At 44.9% G+C, this 19406-nt stretch overlaps 2 protein-coding genes across 5 annotated transcripts in view; both read right to left on the bottom strand.

The window, feature by feature from the left end:
* The window catches only part of LOC130570032 (uncharacterized), a 185139-nt gene extending 177658 nt beyond the window's left edge, over positions 1–7481 (bottom strand). Inside the window, exon 1 of the mRNA XM_057360105.1 lies at positions 7447–7481. The gene's annotated coding sequence lies outside the window, so the exon portion shown is untranslated. The remainder of the gene's footprint in view (positions 1–7446) is intronic.
* The window catches only part of sh3glb2b (SH3-domain GRB2-like endophilin B2b), a 35700-nt gene extending 20518 nt beyond the window's left edge, over positions 1–15182 (bottom strand). Inside the window, exons 1-5 of one of the 4 annotated variants that reach the window (XM_057359962.1) lie at positions 14721–15180; positions 4935–5076; positions 4156–4167; positions 3601–3729; positions 422–555 (exon numbers count right to left, since the gene is read on the bottom strand). In XM_057359962.1, the coding sequence (XP_057215945.1) occupies positions 422–555; positions 3601–3729; positions 4156–4167; positions 4935–5076; positions 14721–14783 (480 nt within the window). In that variant the 5' untranslated portion in view covers positions 14784–15180. Of the gene's footprint in view, positions 1–421; positions 556–3600; positions 3730–4155; positions 4168–4934; positions 5077–14720 lie in introns of all 4 variants that reach the window. The other 3 variants (XM_057359977.1, XM_057359969.1, XM_057359986.1) reach the window with 3 other exon arrangements.
* Between the last annotated feature and the right edge of the window lie 4224 nt (positions 15183–19406).

Genomic DNA, 19406 nt, shown 5'->3' with positions numbered 1-19406 from the left:
GTTGACATTAGTTGATGCACCATGAACTACATGATTAAATGTATTGGCATTAACTAATATTAATAGGGATTAATAGATGCTGAAAACTATATTGCTCATTGTAAGTTCATGTTAGCTAATGTATTTACTAATGTATGTACTAATGTAATTTATTTCACAGTGCCAAAACTGGAGATGGCAGAATGCAGACAGACCCACAAACATAAAACAGGGAGCTTATTTAAATAATGGTACACAAGTATTCAGGCTGTAGAATAAATACTAAATCTTGGAACACTATGTGTCAAATTTCCCTTATATTCAGTGGATACACATTTGCAAGCTGGTAAAATCTGACAGCTCCACTTTTATTGTCTGGCTCATGTACTGTAAGACTTTACCAGGTCTTGTTTATGAGTTAAACTAGAAATTCGTAACTCACTGAAATGGTTTTCCAGTCTCCCTCTAAAAAGTTCCTCAGAGGTGTGAGGAAGTTAATGGCTGATGTGTGAAGGAATTCTCTCTCTGCTCCACCCAATCTCTTCTGATACTCTCCAACCGTGATTAAAGTGCTGCCTGAAATCACAAGCAAAAAATTTTAAAAACATAGATTTGCTACACACATCTACTTCAGTGGGCAAGCATCATGACAACTCTTCAAGAATAATGGAAGTGATTGATTGTTCATGGGAATTCATAGATTTTTGAGTTTCAAGATATTAAAATTGCATTGCAGTGGTTTACTTCTAATAATTTGGTTTGCACAATATAAAGCATTAGATGGGACCTGGAACCATTTTCTGAATATAATAATAAAAATGCCTGGAAAATGTTTTGCAGATGAAAGGTAGATTTCATACAAACTACTGAAAGCATCTGTAACTGTATATTTAAATACTTTTGAATTTTCATGCTAATCTCCACCTAAAACTACTGGGGTTGCACAAAATAATGCAAACACCTGAACAATAAACAATATTTCTTCAGTAATAAGGTTGATCTGTCATCAAAGGACTGTTGTGCCATTCGTTTATTAGAACATCTTACAGTTCTGGGATGCTGAAGGGTAGAATCTGCTTGTTACTTATCTCTAAAATGGCTCACACTGGTTTGACGATTTACATTCATGCATTTGGCAGGCGTTTTTATCCAAAGTGTATGTTCAAGGTTGACATTTTTAGGGACACAAGATGATCAAGTCTAATGACTGATGTTCATCTTAACTCTGGGTTCTGGGTGTGTATACTAGTGCATTATTGTTTTAAAAATGACATAATTGGTGGAAAACAACGGAAGCATAAGGAAGCCTCAAATGAGGCATCAAATAGAAGCATCAAATGCTTGCATGCAGAAACTCAGCTTCATAGGGCAATGATACGGCCAGCGAGAATACCAAGATAAGCCCCCCCCCCCTCAATTCATCAAAGATCCACTCCAATCATGTTTGACAATTGAAACCAGTTTGGGCTGCCAAGTATGGTTCACCACACCCTGACAAGGTACTTGACTCAACAGACCATATCACCTGTTTTCACCTCTCGAGGTTTATGATCCTGTCACTATCTTTTCACAATATAGCGTTGGTGTCTGTAAATAAAGGTTTAGCCGTTGCAGCTCTTCCGTGGATGTTAGTTTTGTGAGGGAGATATTGAGCTTTGCTGTCACATTTGCTCTTGTTGTTTGGACAGTAGTGATGCGTGGATGGCGGTTACATCCGCGGGCGCTGCGGATGATCGTCTGGTGGGTCATGTAATAAAAAATACATTCTGATTAATTGCAGGTGGGTCGCGGGTGGATGAGACCAGTCAATAATGATACAAATATTAACTACATTTCTCTAAAATACAAATGTGTTTTATATGCATTTTCCATCAGGCAGACGCTAATTTGCACTCATTTAAATTAAATATGCGAGTGGCGGCGGTAGAGGGAGGACCATTTCTTAAAGCAGAAATGGAGGCGAAACAAATCCAAGAGAAAATTAAAAAGGGAGAATTAAAACAAAACAAAAGGAAGGAAAGAAAGAAAGAAAAGTGTCGTGTGGGAGTGTCTTAGCGAAGTGGTTAAACGAGGATGAATCAAGTGCTGGGTATGTAATATGCAATGACTGTGAGGCACTGTATGTACAGTATATTAAAGCCACAAGACTGGTACCTCGAATGTGGTACATCATGTGTGTGCTAAATCGAAAGGCCAGTCAAGTCAGACAAACACCTTAAAGGTGCAGTTTGTAAAAACCGCCGCTAGAGGGCACACGATCAAAACAACAACAATGGCGTAGCTTGATGACGCTGTGAAGGAGCGAGGAATGATGGGATCTGTTGTCTTCAACTCCACCGCTGATGGCCATCAATCAGACGGGAACGAGAAATCACTAGCGGATGAGGTAAAGTAATAAAGTTTTATAAATGTTGTGTATAATTGTGGTCCATAAATAAGTGACTGCTCGAAACAAGCTAGTGGCTTGCTAGACGCTATACACTACTTCCGCATTTGTCCATGACACTGTTGTCATGCGCTTTCTACATCAGTAAAGGCGGTAACAAAGGGTAACGCGGATATGACGCCATTGACAGGCGACTGCCCTGCGACGTGTCACTGTTTAGAATGGTGATTTTCTCACGATTTACAAGTAGTTGGAAACATTTGAGATATTGTATGTACTCAGCTAAACAAAATATATAACACTGGCCTAGTAGTTTTTGGATATTTTACTGCAAAATTGTTACAAACTGCACCTTTAAGTTCTTACGTTCGTGTGTGTTTGTGTGTTGCGTGTTGCAGTGACAGAAACGATGATATTCAAAGTCTGAAGGGAGTAAAGCCTGTTTTTATTTAATTAAGAAAATGTAGGATCAGCGTATTATTTTACTATCAGAGATTGACAGATTTGTTCTAACGACATCTGATAACATCAAGAATTAGAGTAATTAAAGTGACGATCGGGTGCGGATATCTATATCAGAGAAAATTATACATGCGGGTGGGTGGATAATTTATTTGAAGCAGCGGATGCGGGTGTCATTTTAGCTCATCCGCGCATCTCTATTGGACAGTCTTTATTAGTGTTGGACAGTCCCTATCATTTCGGGTTTTCACCCATTACTCCTCTTCTCTGACTATTAGGTCTTACCATCCTTGCTTGTAAGCAGTCATAATTGTGGAGACTGTTGCTCTTGAAACACCAAAATCAACGAGATAATTGTGTCTGTTTGTTGTCACTGAAGCCTATAGTGTAAGTAATGGTAAGTAAAACCCCAACAATAATGAGTGTTCACAATAATTTTGATCAATAACAACTGAATACAACTATTTGTCACACCACAAGATATAAACTACAGACAAAGTTTTTTACTGTTTGACTTATGTTTGTGTTCAACTGAAGTAAAGAAGTAAATTACGAGAGAATTTTCCTTTTTAGGGAACTATTCCTTTAACTTAACATAATGGCAAGGCAGGTGCACCATCTAGTGACAGACGAGCAAGATATTAACGTGGTTTCCAGACTTATGTTTAAGGTGTTAGAGCCTAAGAACTCTTTCAGTTATTTGAAAGTAATCATGTTTCTGATTTATAATAAATACAGCATTATGTTTGTGTTTTCTGGTTAATTATACAAACCATATGGAGTTCCTGGGCCAAATTCCTTTGCTGCATCCTGCATATACTGTCCCAGCAGTTCAGCATTGGTGGTTCTGGATGGAAGCTTTTTGTCCAGTTTCTCATAGACAAACTCTTCAATCCGGGCACCTACACAAAGATTCACAACAATCAGAAAAAGGTTTATTCAAGCCTTTAGTATGGAATGCAGAAAAAAAATAGTTGGTTACAGTATAAAATGAATGGTTACAGTAAAACTTTCTGACTTCACAGATGTAGAAAGACGTTCAAAGATTAACACAATGTAACAAGTCCTTATTTCATTTGATAATTTTCTTTGACTTCACATGACATTAAGAAATTCGGATGTTGTTTATGCCTGTTTAAAACTGTAACAAATAATCTTTTCATATTAAATTACAGTGACATCCTTTAAAAAAGACATTTTCAAGAGTGTGTCCACATTTAGCCTGTTTTGGCTTTTTACAAACAAAGCATTGCATAAATAGTACTGCTACCACAACAAGGAATTTAGTTGGTTAGCACACAGGCCTCAGGGAGGAGAGACAGACTTACCAGTCTGGTCAACTGGAGCATGGAGAGAGTTAGAAAGAACATGTTAGTGTTCTGACTAGCATACATTCCTAGGCCATCCAGAACCTCTTGCATTTAAATGAAAATCTTAAGTACATGAAAGACACATCAAAGACCATCATCTCATCAAAGATCACTCTTTTACCTCAAATACTAAAGGGTCTGAAACTGTGGTGGTCTTATCAACGATCAAGGAATTATATTTAATAAAAATACAGTAAGCGTGACTCAATTAATAACCATTATTACTGATATTGTGTTACTACACATATGATAATATCTAAAATAATTCTGTGCCAGTATCTGGTTGACACTGGTGTTTTACATTTTGCCTTGACAGTCACAAAGGTTACAAACTCTCTCTCTGCCTCACTACACTTGTATTTTGAGTATGATTCGCTTGCAAAAAAAGAAAACACAAAATAAGAAAAAAGATCAATAAAACAACAAACACACTATATTTATATTATGTGACACCTAACACAATGACACATAAGCATTAGTGCTGTTTGAAGAGGCTTGCAGGCATTATACTTGACTGCACAGCAATTAAACTGATATCAGATATCACTAATAACACTCATGACATTCACAAATGTTACTTTTTTTTTCTTTTGTTACATTTGTTACATCTTTAATTCCTACATATTAACATTGATAAGTATCTGAGCCATATATTTCAAAAATATTTGGAGATCATTTCAAATCATTATATTTTCACTTTGTGGGTACTTCTAAATAAAAAGCACACTGATTCTTACTTGGGTTGGGTTGAAGCAGCACCTCAGTCTGCCTGAAAATCTTTTCAGTCCAATTTTTAGTGCAGTCTGCTCGAGCAATCAGATTCTCCAAGTGGGCATCTAGTTCAGTCTTTTCTGCTTGGCCAAGCTTCTCTTCTGTGTACTGGAAAACATATGCACCAATGTATAGATAGTTCCCTTTCTGTCGGTCTCTCGACGTTGTGTCGAGCCGACAGATGGGGTTCGTCCCTGAGAACCAATCGTTTCCGACTTCTTAGAAAAGGCCAATGAAAATTTGTGAATGAAATTTGCATGCCGGACTCCGCCCCTGGATATCCGGGTATAAAAGGGAGACGGCGTGCCTCATTCATTCACCTTTTGTTCTTCGGAGCCTTCGCTCATGATCAACAGACTTCACTACAAGTAGCAACTACAAGACTGCCGGCTCTACGACGTGGTGCAGCGGACTGTCCCTTCCTGCGGCGACTTCCCCTGGGCGTCTCGGCGGTTCCAGAAGTGTTCGAGTTTTTTCTCTAAAAGAGCAAATTCTCCAGCGTGGCATGTCCCGCTGTTCTCGTGGGTGCAACACACTCATCGAGGAGGGGGACGGACACGATGTCTGCTTCCAGTACGCTGGGGCAGATGTTGTGGATATGTCCTGCCCGCACTGCGGGCGGTTGACGATTCAGACGTTGCATCACGGGTGTTCCCACGGGACTCAGCCACCACCTCGTCTGCTTCCCGTTCCGTGACGGCAGGACTACGGCCCTGCCGTCCGCTACGGCGAGCAGCGAGGGTGATATAAGGATTACTGTGAGCGCTAATCCATCAGCCACTGGCTCGCGGACCGTTCGCACCTCGTCTTGCTCGTCTGACCGTTCCCCATGAGACGGTCCCATCGTCTTGTTCCTCAATCACGTATCGGACACGGTACGTGATGATGAGATGTCTGTTGCAGCATCGGAGGGTGACTTACTGGCATCAGACTCCAACGATTCCTTGAAGCTCCCTCCCTCGGGGGGTCGAGCTCAGGAAGAAGCGGACGTCGAAATGTCAGCCATGCTTTCCCGGGCCGCCGGCATTGGGTTGCGGTGCACCGCACTGCCTCTCCCAACGCTCGCGGCTGGATACACGGTACATCGGGCTTGAGAGTGGCTCCAAGCCACACTCGCCCCCAGTGCCGTGTTCCCCCGGAAGTGCATGAGGAACCTAGTACGACCTGGAACGCTCCCCTTCGGCACGTACACATCAACTACTTCCATCACCCTTTCTTCCCTCGATGGTGGGGCAGCTAGAGGATACGTCGATGTCCCCCAGGGGCTCGACCTAGACTCCCGTCCAAAGCACGTAGGCTTTTCGGCATCTGAGGTGTCGAGAGCTTACTCTGCTGCAGGCCAAGCTGTCCCCTCTCTCCACGCTATGGCCATCCTGCAGGTCCATCAGGCCAATGCGCGGAGAGAGCTCCATGAGGGTAAGACCGACCCAGCGCTTATGCAGGAACTCCGCGGCATCACCGACCTCGCTCTATGGGTGACCAAGGTGATCGCGCGGGCCCTGGGTCGGGCGATGTCCACACTTGTGGTCCAGGAGAGACACCTCTGGCTGAACCTTGCACAGATGAGTAACGCCGAGAAAGTCCGCTTTCTCGATGCACCCATCTCGCAAGGGGGGGCTGTTTGGTGATACTGTCGAGCTGCAGTTCTCGACAGTAAAGGAGCAGACAGAGGATATCAAGTATATCCTCCCCAGCCGCGACTCGACCGCCCTCTGGCCGCCGAGATCCCGTGCACCGTCTGCTTCCCAGCAGCCCTGGTCCTCTTCGAGACATCGAAGAGGAGACCACCACCCTGTCAGCAGCCGCGGCGGAAGCCAAAGCGGCCCTCATGGGAAGACCCCAGGGAGATCGAGAATACCTTCGGGCCCGACCCCAGCCATTCCATTGCTGGTGGTCGATCCGGGACGGTTCCTGCCCCGTCCCAACAGCCCACTTCTAAGAGTTTTCTCTCTCTCTGGGCGTTTATCACAGCCGCTCTCACCCTCTACACGACGGTGTTCGGCAACTCGACGTTGCGTCACGGCGAGACCCAATGTCGAGGATAATCAGCAGCCTAAGCACTCTCAATCGACGGTGTGTTGTGCCACATCATCATCTGGGTATTATCACAGCCGCTCTCACCCTCTACATGACGGTGTTCGGCAACTCGGCGTTGCGGCAAGACCCAATGTCGAGGATAATCATCAGCCTAAGCACTCTCATTCGATGGTGCGTTGTGCTACATCATCGCCAGGCAGGTAAAACTGCAGAGCCGATCTCCTCTCCGGGGGCCCCCCCATGGCGAGGGATCCGCACTGCCAGCCATCGAACCACCCCCGGGAGGTCGATGAAGCAGAACGTACCCCTAGCCTCCCTGTCTCGGTCCCTGGGAGCCTGACAAGAGCTTCCCAAACCGTCACGGTGACTATGGGATACGGTCCGTCGCGACGCGATCCAACTCCCCAGATGCCCGCCCAAGTTTCGGGGCATCCTCTCAACCTCAGCAGAGGCAAGGATGCTCCCGTGCTTCGGGCCGAGGTCGCCACCCTTCTGGTGAGGAAGCGATTGTGCTCGTCCCTCTAGCCGAGATGTTCAACGGATTTTACAGCCCGTACTTCATTGTCCCCAAAAAAGCGGGGGTCGCGAGATCTGCGTACCCTGAACAGGCACCTACTCTAGCTGCCGTTCAGGATGCTCATGCAGAAGCGCATCCTGGCATCTATCTAATGTCAAGATGGATTCATGGCAATCGACCTGAAGGACGCTTACTCTCATGTCTCAATTCTCCCTCGTCATCGCCCGTTCCTACGGTTCGCTTTCGAGGGTCAGGCATATTAGTACAGAGTCCTCCCTTTCAGTCTGTCCCTGTCCCCACGAGTCTTCACGAAGATCATGGAAGCCGCCCTCACTCCCCTCAGGGAGAGAGGTGTGCGGGTACTAAACTATCTCGACGACTGGCTCATTTGACACACTCGTGAGATCTGTTATGTACACATAGGGACCTAGTGCTTCGGCACCTAGATCGATTGGGACCACAGGTCAACCGAAAAAGAGCAAGCTCTCCTCTGTGCAGAGCATCCTCTTTTTTGGTATGGAACTCAACTCTGTCTCCATTACAGCGCGACTGACTCAGAAAGCGCTCAGTCAGTGTTGAACTGCCTGGAATATTTCAAGCAGCCAGCAGTCCCCCTGAAATTCAGAGGCTCCTGGGCACATGGCATCCTCGGCGGTGGTGATACCCCTCGGGTTGATGCACATGAGACCACTCCAACACTCGCTACAGAGTCGAGTTCCCTGGAGAGTGTGGCACACGGGCAGCAGGCGGATGGTGATTACGCCTCTCTGCCAACGCACCCTAACCCCTGGTCTTCAATGACCTTTCTACGGATGGGGGTCCCTCTCGGGCAGGTCATGAGGCACGTTGTGGTGACGACAGATGCCTCCCTGCAGGGTTAGGGTGCCATGTGCAACGGGCACACAGTGTCGGGGCAATGGACGGGTCCCCGCCTGCGCAGGCATATCAACTGCCTAGAGTTGTTGGATGTGCTACTTGCACTGAAGGGGCTATAACCTCTCATGCAGGCCAAGCACGTGCTGGTCCGGCGGACAGCACAACTGCCTTAGCGCAACCACCAGGGTGGCGTTTACTCACGGCAGCTAACACGACTCGCCCGACGCCTCCTCCTGTGGAGTCCACATGGGAGCAGATCCCTGCGAGCCACACATATCCCAGGCGACCTGAACAAGACAGCCGATGGGCTCTCTCGTCAGTTGACGCCTCGCGGAGAGTGGTGACTCCACCCCCGCACAGTCCAGCTCATTGGGTACAGTTCGGGTGGGCTCAGGTAGACCCCTTCGCCTCCCTGGACACCACCCATTGCCCGCTAAGGTACTCCCCGCCCGAGGCCCCTCTCGGCACGGATGCTCTAGCGCACAGCTGGCCATGGGACTAGTGGAAGTACGCCTTCCCCCCAGTGAGCCTCATTGCACAGACCCTGTGCAAGGTCAGGGAAGAGGAGCATCAAGTGTACTAGTTGCGCCATACTGGCCCAACCGGACTTGGTTCTCGGAGCTAATGCTCTTGACGACAGCTCCCCCCTGGCCGATTCCCCTGACGAAGGACCTGCTTTCCCAGGGGAAGGGCACGTTATGGCATCCCAGGCCAGACCTCTGGAACCTCCATGTCTGGCCCCTGGACGGAACGAGGAGATCCTGAGTGGCCTAACCCCTGCGGCGGTTAAGACCACTACTCAGGCTAGGGCCCTGGCCACCAGGCGACTATACGCCTATGTAGCGAGGAAGGCGGGACGAGAGCCGGGGGGCAGGAAGGCGGGGCCGGTGGCGTGAGTGATAATGAGTGTCAGCTGTACGCGCACCGGTCCCGCATGCCTCACGGGGAGCTAGGGAGCATAAGAGGACGAGCGACGGGACTGCCGACGAGAGAGGACCGGGCCCGGACATGTGTTAAGTTTTATTTATGTTTGTGTGGCCGGCAGTCGACCGTGAGGTGGCTGCCGGCCTTTTACTTCCGTGTTATTGTTTGTTTATTTTCATTAAAGTTTGTTAAATGTTAAAAAAAATAATAATAATAAAAAAAAATAACACGGAAGTAAAAGGCCGGCAGCCACCTCACGGTCGACTGCCGGCCACACAAACATAAATAAAACTTAACACATGTCCGGGCCCGGTCCTCTCTCGTCGGCAGTCCCGTCGCTCGTCCTCTTATGCTCCCTAGCTCCCCGTGAGGCATGCGGGACCGGTGCGCGTACAGCTGACACTCATTATCACTCACGCCACCGGCCCCGCCTTCCTGCCCCCCGGCTCTCGTCCCGCCTTCCTCGCTACAGCCTATAAGTGGTGCCTCTTCTCATCCTGGTGCTCTTCTCGAAGAGAAGACCCGCGGAGTTGCTTGATCGGGTACGTGCTTTCCTTCCAGAGACACGAGAGTAATCTCTCCCCTTCCACACTGAACGTGTATGGAGCCGCTATTGCCGCTCATCACGACTCAGTTGCTGGTAATCTCTAGGACAGCACAAGCTGATCATTTGGTTCCTAAGGGGCGCGGGAAGGCTACCGCCTCACCCGCGCTCCATACCCTCTTGCGACCTTGATGCGGTCCTGGAGCCCCTCGGAGATGCCGCGCTTTCTCACTTCACGATGAATACGAATGGCGATCAAGAGCGTAGCGGACCTAAAAGCATTCTCCGTGTCCACAGATTGCCTAGAACTCGGGCCCGGTGATTCTCACGCTATCCTGAGACCCCGGCCCGGCTACGTGCCCAAATTTCCCACCACTCCCCCTAAACCAGGTGGTGAACTTACAGGCACTCCCACCGGGGAGAAAGACCCAACCTCATCCGTGTTGTGTCCAGTACGCGCATTGCGCCTCTGCTTGGACGGCACGCAGAGCCACAGGAGCGCTGAGCAGCTCTTTGTCTGTTTTGGAGATCAGCAGGGAGGGCTGTCTCAAACAGAGATTGGCGCAGTGGATCATGGAAGCCGTCACTATGGCGTACCTGTCCTAAGATCGCCTACGCCCACTGGGTGAAAGCTCTCTCCACACGGAGTACAGCCTCCTCGTGGGCACTGGCTCGAGGCGCCTCTCTGGCAGACATCTGCAGAGCTGTGGGTTGGGCTACACCCATCACCTTCGCAAGGTCCTACAGCCTCCGCGTAAAACCGGTATCGGCTCGAGTCTTGCAGGCATCAGGCAAGACTGGCGGCCGGTAGGGTGTACGCCTATGACAGTACCTTCCCCCCTTTCTCCTAAGGGGGTCAGCGTACTAACTAGCCTCCCTTCTTCCCCCACTGGGTGAAGAACAGGCACTCCATCCATCACTAAGCAAGCACCTCCTGCGGGCGGGCTGGGCAGAGCAGCCCTGCCCCTTAGGGCGGGTACCAACTGAGTTATCCACAACATAGCTCTAACCGGACCTAGTGCTACCGGACGTTGTAACCCCCCAGCAGGGCAGTTCCGTCTGATGTATCTTCATGATTGGTTCCCACCTTGGTAACCCATGACCTTCCCTAGGTGGACCTCCACCTCGCGGTTAACTCCTTCAGTCCGCACATTCTTCCCATGAGTTCTCCCCCATCGGTGAGACCATGTTGGTATCTCCACTAAACTCCTCCCTCCGGTAGGAGGTGGTCTCTGTAGCGCATCCCCCACTTGAGGAAGTAGCGCTTACCCAGTGGCCTTACGGTACCAGGCGGCTTCTCGCTGTTAGAGAAACAAGGCCGCCGCCTGTGAGGCCGAAGGCAGGGGCCTTCCCACCTTTCAAGTAAAGCACTGGGACCCCCTACCTACCCACTGGTAGGTTACAATTTCGCGGTAGCGCTCACGGCTGACATGCCCAGGCCAGTCACCGTCGCTTCGCTTCGCTAGAGATTGTGACAGGGCACAGTGTTGTGGCATTTTCCATAGGAACCCCATCTGTCGGCTCGACACAACGTCGAGAGACCGACAGAAAGGGAACGTCTTGGTTACGGATATAACCTCAGTTCCCTGATGGAGGGAACGAGACGTTGTGTCCTTCTTGCCACAACACGCGCTGCCCACTGCAGCAGTCGTGAGAGGTCTCAGGCTCCTCAGAACTAAGGTGAATGAATGAGGCACGTCGTCTCCCTTTTATACCCGGCAGAGTCCGGCATGCAAATTTCATTCGTCAATTTTCATTGGCCTTTTCTAAGAAGTCGGAAGCGATTGGCTCTCAGGGACGAACACCATCTGTTGGCTCGACACAACGTCTCGTTCCCTCCATCAGGGAACTGAGGTTACATCCGTAACCAAGACGTTTTGCGCCAAAAAACTCATTATTGGGAAAAAAAGCATTGGCTCATTTCACACTTGAACAGCACGAGTAAAGAAGACACCTGCACTATATGTAAATGTAGGCTATTTGTCACGAATCTATTTAAGGGAACTGTAAAAAAGCTAAAAAGATCTGTTGACCAGTCACCTAAATTATACAGGTCCGTGTATCATCTGATCATTCAATTATTCCACATAATCTGGCACATGAAAAATGGGCAAAGCAGGTCGATATTTCGTGTTTTGTTTTTTCTGTATGAACCAAAATATGACAGCTGATGTATTTTTTCCATTTTTCAGCTTGAAACCGAAAATCCAATTAACAGGAAAACCAAAACAAAATAATATGGCTAATTTACATTTTTCTTTATTTTTCCAGTTTTCCAAGTGGTGCTTGAGCTACTCCTCTGTGGACGTAGTCAGGTAGCCTACTATCAAGCGCCACCAACTGGCTGTTAATATTAGTGCGAGTTCAAGTCTAATGGAAAATATTGTTTGTTTTTGATGCGCAAGTGCTGGCATGTCTAAAATTGTCTTATATTTCTCTCTTATGATTTTTCATCATGGTCAGCATCGTTTCTGTGACAAACTGCATTAGCTGTGAACCTAATCAAAACACACTGAATGTCCAAACTATGTGTGTGTTTCTAACAACTGCTGAAACTTTGTATCGATCTCAGCAAATGTCATATTATTTCCACCTTGAATGAATCGTTTCATTATTTTCTTCACTTTTGAATTTGCTTCGGATAAAAGCGTTTGCTAGCCTATATGATTATATTAATGACAGACAGTATAGGCAATGTGAACGCTTATGCCAACTATCTATTAATCCCTTCCTTCTTTTTTCCATCGTATTAACGTGTTGTTTATTTGTGAATTTATTAAAATAATCTGATTATTTGTGTAATAAAATTTCTTTTTTATGTCTGTATAGGCCTAAATGAATGCATGTACTCAAACAGGCTTGTGATAGGTTATACGCCAATCCAATAAGAAAGCATTCAGAAACCTGTGAATTGCCATAATAGAGGATAAACATAATAAATAAATTTGCTCTGAGACTAAAGTAAAGTATCCACTTCAACAGTATTTGGGAATTAATAGTTACATATTCTACTCTCCTACAAATGCTGCTTTGATATATTCGCAAAGTGGTATGACACCGCGAAAACTGGAAAAATAAAGAAAAATGTAAATTAGCCGTATTTCGTTTTGGTTTACCTGTTTATTGGATTTTCAGTTTCGAGCTGAAAGATGGGAAAAAGACATCAGCTGTCATTTTTTGGTTCATACAGAAAAAAACGAAATATCGACCTGTTGTGCCCATTTTTCGTTTGCCAGATTATGTGGGATAATTGAATGATCAGATGATACACGGACATGGTCAGTACGCTTCCCCTTAAACATACATATTACAACTAACTATAAATTAAACTAAGAGCATATTTAGAAAATATGGTGTATTTGGGGTGCTGATGTTTTTGTTAATAATAATATGTTGAACATACAGTGCTAAATATTCCTTTCAATATACGTACAGGTAGTTCAATAATTAACAACATATGATTCGCTTTTGCTGTCGTTAACTGCATAAAGAAAGTTATTAGTGAAAACCTGCAGTCTGCATAATCCCTGACAGGTAGTAGTGTGTGTTAGTAAAAGGGATTGGCTGACCTGGGACACACCTCTCCATCTGGCACCTGTTCAATCTGACTACAGACTACAGATCACTCAGCTAACTGTACTAAGATTTTTGTTAGCATGTCATTGCATAAAAACTAACTAGAAACAATTAAACCAGCCCTTGTTGATTCACAAAACAAGTAAACAATATAGGCCAAAGAAATACAATTAGATAGAGAATAGATGAAGGTATGTCGAATGGCAAAGAACTTTTGATTGGTAAATGTTCAGATAAATAAATATTTTTTCATGTGAAAACATGTGTGACTGGTAGCTATCCTCCTGGAAACGGGTCAAAGAGGTTGAAATCTCTGTAATGCTCTTTTAGCTTTCTAAAGATCAGTAGCTAATAGATGACCCAATGCCCTTTGACTCTGACTGATAAACAGAAAGCTCCTGACCCACTGCAGATTTCCTCTGACATGCTAAAAGATCTGTTTAATGTTCATCCCTGCTGACAGGGGAAAAAAATCGTATTTACACGCTACAATTTAGAGTGAATATGAATAAATCTGCACAAGAACACCAAAAAGTGGTGTGACTTTTTGTCATAGCATTCTGTTTGACTATACTGTTACTGTAGGTTATATTTTGTACTACTCTCCATTAAAGTGAAAGTTCAACCATAAATAACAATTACTCTGTCATAATTTACTCACCCTCATTTAAAACCTGTACGACTTTTTTCTTCCGCAGAACACAAATGAAGATATTGTAAAGAATGTTTATCTATATAGATTTGCTATCTATTACCTTCTTATGTTTGCTTTACACAAATAAACATCTTATATTCTGTCGTGGATTGCAGATTATCCCGATAACATATTTCAAAGGGAATTTGGTATTTTAAAAAATAAAAAAATAATTAAATATTCAGGGAACATTTGACTCTTTGGAGATTTGAACGTTTTCTATTTATTTGTGCAAGAATGGCAGAGTGAAGATGGCTGATCTCCACTTTGTAAGTTGGACTGTAAGAGAGAATGCAGCTGGTGACTGTCACATGAACAGCCATTAATAATGGATACGGGTTTGGCTTGCGTCTATCGTTACAATGGCGAGGAAAATACAGATCATCGCAAAACGACGACTTAATAGAAATGTTCGCTTTAATGATGGCAGATAATCAATAAGCAATGTTTGTCAATGTTATGCTAAAGATGTTCATTCATCCCCTCGAGCCCGCTGCGCACATCCATCCCTGAATTAGCGCACGTCACTAAGGACCGAAGGCAACCGACTTGAAATAACCGAAAAGCATCGACTCGTTTCATACCTGAACAGCACGAGTAAAGAAGACACCAGCATCCGACGCTAGTTTCTTGACGTTGAAATCCATCGTGTCAGCGTTATCACTGTGAGCGTTTCAGTAACATCAGTTTGTTGGTTGTCCCTGTAACGGAATCGATTGTGCAGGACGAGGATGAGGAGTTTAACGAGCCTGCCATCAGTTACATCGAGCATCTTCCACTCAGCCTGGATTAGGTTACAGCTGCAACTCTGTGGATGATGCACGTGGGGCAGGCAGGGTTAACTCTACAGTGGTTCTCAACCAGGGGGCGCAGGGGTGCTGCAGGTGGGGCGTGACGGTTCCCCAAATCCCCAACCTTTGGAACTCGATCGCGAATGCTGCGCGCAGACTCATTGTAGGTCCTGCACAGTGCAATTTTAGGCTGCGCACAAAAGCTTAATATCTACAAAGTAGGCAAACGTCCACTCAGGAAGAAGCGGCAATTACCTCTACATCATCTTAAGAAACAGGTAGATCATATAAGTATGTTTGTCTTTCAGACTGTAATTTTAGAATAAGCGCAAGTCTCTCTCTCTCCCGATGAGTTCAGAGTGCGCGTGAAGGGAGTGGCGTGTAAATAAAGTGCCTTTTCATGTATTTCTGAACTTGGACGGCTGTTTAAAGCTGTTGACAGTTATTAAAGGATCTACATACTGTTCGCGGCTGCCGGGTAAGGGTACGATCACACAGAACGCGCTTTTCATGTTCGAAAACGCGAGGCGCGCCGCGCTGCTCTTTTGGTGATTCTTTGAAAAGAGCAGCGCGCATCCTTTTTTGTATGTTGCTAGGTAACCCGAAACAGCCACAACAAGTTTCTCCTCCATGTCTCCAGGCGTTCCAAGCATTGCGACAAGGGAAGCCCCGCCTCTCCACTCATCCGATTGGACAATGGAAAAAAGTACACATGACGTCAGGCGCTTTTCTGCTCAGAGTTGAGTGTTTTTCAACTTCGGGCGCTCAAAGCGCTCCGCCTAAAACACGAGGCGCTGCAGGCGGCAGAAACGCGAGGCGCCCGGCGCGCATAAGCAGCGCGCAAAACGCTCCCTGCCAACTGAAAACAATTCAAAGAGGCGCGTCTCACCGCAAAAGACGCGTTCTGTCTGATCAGACCCTAAGTGGTGTTTTCAGGGGAGCGGTGTGCTTGTTTACTTATTAGTGTATTTATTATTATTATAACTAAGTAGTAGTATTTCACAAGAACGCCGCGAAGAGAGCATGCACGGCTGTGTGTAGCCTGCTCTGAAATGACGTGACGTTAGCTGCAGCTAATGTTACTTCTACACACAGCAATATAATAAACAAAGGTGCTTGTTCACTTCTTGAATCGATGTTTGCTGTTTGGGGGAGAAAAGTTTCACAGGCGTCGAGGGTTCTGGTCTTTTTATATTGTTTGACTAAAACTATTAACACTTTGAAGTATTATTATTATTTACAGTATCACTGTAACACTGGTCAAACAGGCTTAGGCCATGTTCAGACATTACTTCTTTTTTAACAAGAAAAAGTTGACAAAGGCGCTTTTTTATTAAAAAAATACAAATATCAGCAGAACGCCATGACTTCGGAGGCAGCCCAGAGAAACAGATAGACAGCGTAACAGAAGTCTATTTGAATTAGAAACAGAGTACGTCTTGCAATAACTAATCACATATTTAAAAACTACATTACTTATTTCTCGCTAGAAATACAATCAAAAGTTACTGAAAGTGAAAATTAAACTTACATTTATACAAAACTATCCTCCAACGGGCGTTTCGGCCGCCATTTTATTTTTTAGAGCTTGAGCCTTCTCGACCAATCACGTTCCTCGCATGTTGTCATGGAAACGACAGGTCTCTACCATTGGTTTGCTGTGAAAAGGGAGCTTGACGTAGGGCGTTTTTTTTTCAGAAAAGTTTAACTTTTTTTCAACCTCAAAAGACGCTCTGAGCTGCAGAAAGAGACGTCGGCGCTGGCGTTTGAAAAAGCGCTCAGCACCTTTTTGGAAAACACGGTATATTACATAGGATTATAATGTAAAACAGACGCTAGCAGCTTCGAAAAAGAAGTCAAGTCTGAACATGGCCTTATTCTGATTTTCTCATCCTCCGAATTATACATTCAACGCTTTTTTATTATCATTATCATAATTATATTTTTAATATGTTAAAACTATTTTTTCTACAACAGCAAAGACAACAACATCCCCAGCAGCCCCCCTCAACATCAGCTAAGATATTTAGAAGAATGTCAGTAACTAGACAGATCTCATCCCCCATTGACTCCCATAGTATTTATTTTCCCTATACCATGGCAGTAAATGGGGGATGAGATCTGTTTGGTTACTGACATTCTTCCAAATATCTTTTGTTGTGTTCAACAGAACAAAAAAATTTACACAGGTTTGGAATAATCTGAGGGTGAGTAAATGATGAAAGAATTTTCATTTTTGAGTGAACTATCCCTTTAAAGTTTTTGGACAACTTTATTCACTTAAGTTTCTAATCCCAGCATCATGGCATTTGCTGCTTTATCAATTACAGAAGCATCCGTATAGATACACGTATCGGCAAGGAATGCATCACGATATACAGTATTGCTGTATTGATGTTTTGAGCACAGCCATATTTAAAGCCTTGTTCCATGTGCCCCTTTTATACTTTGAGCACCTGCCCCTTTAAAGGTCTCTGCACGGCCCTGTTAAAGATGTAAAAAGCTGTTTTCGACAGGCAAATGACACCACACCACGTCTGTATTATAAACTGCGAATGAACTCTCGCTCGTGTTAAAATCATGAAACTGATCTGGGGCCTCATTTATAACCGTTGCGTACGCACAGAACATGCCCTGAAAGAGGCGTACGCCACTTCCCACGCAAAAGATGGGATTTATAAAAACAAACTTGACGGAAAAATTTGCGCACCTGCACGCAAACTCTGACCCATGTGTACGCACATTCTGGAGCTTCGGCGACCGAAACTGTCACGTACTGAGGCAGGGAGAACCCAAATGCAGGCAGCCAGAGGTGAAGGGGTTAACACAAAACACTTTATTAATCAAACAAACAAACAAACAAAACACCCTCGATGGGGGAAAAAACTGAACTCTGGAACCTTACAAAAACAAAGACTTCCCACGTGGGGGCAAAACATAAAACAAGAACAGCAAATAACCTAACTAAAAAGCACAGCAGGGTAACAAAGGCAGGGGCAGGGTAACTCACAACACGAACAATCCACGGACAAGGCAAGGAACGGGAAACACGGGTAGACACGGAGACTTCACTTACACAATTACAGGGTACACGGTACAAACAACGTAATCCACGAACACAAGACAAAGAAACAAGAGGGTATTTAAAGGCAAGACAAACGAGGGATAACGACACAGGGCAGGTGTGGGTAATGAAACACTCAGGGAGGGATAACAAGGAAACGAGATGGCGGGAACAGAGACAAGACCTGAGAAAACACATGAGATGTCAAAAAACAAACATCTCATGGTCTTCTCACATAAAACCTAAGGCTTTGTCATGGCTCTGCTACAGGACCAAGAAAAACATGACTAAGGAAGCAGAGCCATGACAGAAACGAGCACCGATTTGGTCGCGATCTGAAGGTTTTGTCGCAGGCCTTGGAAATCTGTCCGCGACAGCAAAATCCAGCCGTTACTACAGCTGTATTACCTTGCCTTAGCTATGTGTTAGTATTTTAGTAAGTGACATTTTGATCTGTCAACAAAAATTATGCTATATAATATAGCAGTTAAACTTACATGTCATGTATGACCTATGTAAAAACATACTATAATAATATAATTAAATGTCTCCTGTAGTCATTAAATTTGAGTTATCTAATATCTGTTTACTGGCATAGCCCGTTTTAATATTTTCAAAACAAATAAAGCAAAACAAATAAATTATTTAAATTAAATTTTAGAGAGTACATCATATTGTAATTTATAATAACTTGTGCTTTGAGTTATACTGTTGTAGCCATTTATTAATTCTAATTTTATAACAATTTCATGAAAATGATTAACAATACAAAAGCAATTATGAATACACATACCAAACTATTTATTTCTAACTTCCTGTCAAGATACCAAATATGTAGATCCAAAGCGAAGGGCATAACACTGTAACCCAAGTTTAAAAATGGAAAGAAGTATCGTGTTATGCCAAATTAAGACGTCTGTACAACGGATACAGGTCGGAGGTGAGTGCATGTTAAAAGTGATCAAAGGATAGGAGAAGTCTGCCATTGCCTCCAAAGTCTCAGAAGTCAATTCGACGAGCGAGCAAGTGTTGAGCAGTTGCGAGAGCATAGAGAGAATTGCGCATGCGCTCGTCAAAGCCTCTGCTCGCGGACTGCATTTTTGCACGCGGGGCAGAAATGCGCTCTCGCAAGGATTCTTTTCCGTGCACGGATACTGTTCTGCACTCCCGCGATGGTGTGTTTACGCTCGTGGAACTGTTCTGCACGCTTAAATCACGCGCGCGAGTTTTGGGACTGAATAAACTTCATAGAAAACGCTTTTAAATGCTAAAATCCATCGTTATCGGGAAACGCAGCCCTGGCAGATTAATCCTTTTGGAATAATGCCCAAAACACTACAATTTTGTAATGGTTTTCATGCAAAAAGCTAATGGTTCACAATGGTATTTTAATGGAAACCATTCATTTCTGTGAT

This window comes from Triplophysa rosa, linkage group LG2 (genome assembly GCF_024868665.1).
Source record: "Triplophysa rosa linkage group LG2, Trosa_1v2, whole genome shotgun sequence".
Lineage (NCBI taxonomy): Eukaryota > Metazoa > Chordata > Actinopteri > Cypriniformes > Nemacheilidae > Triplophysa > Triplophysa rosa.
This window is presented reverse-complemented; position numbering and strand designations above follow the sequence as displayed.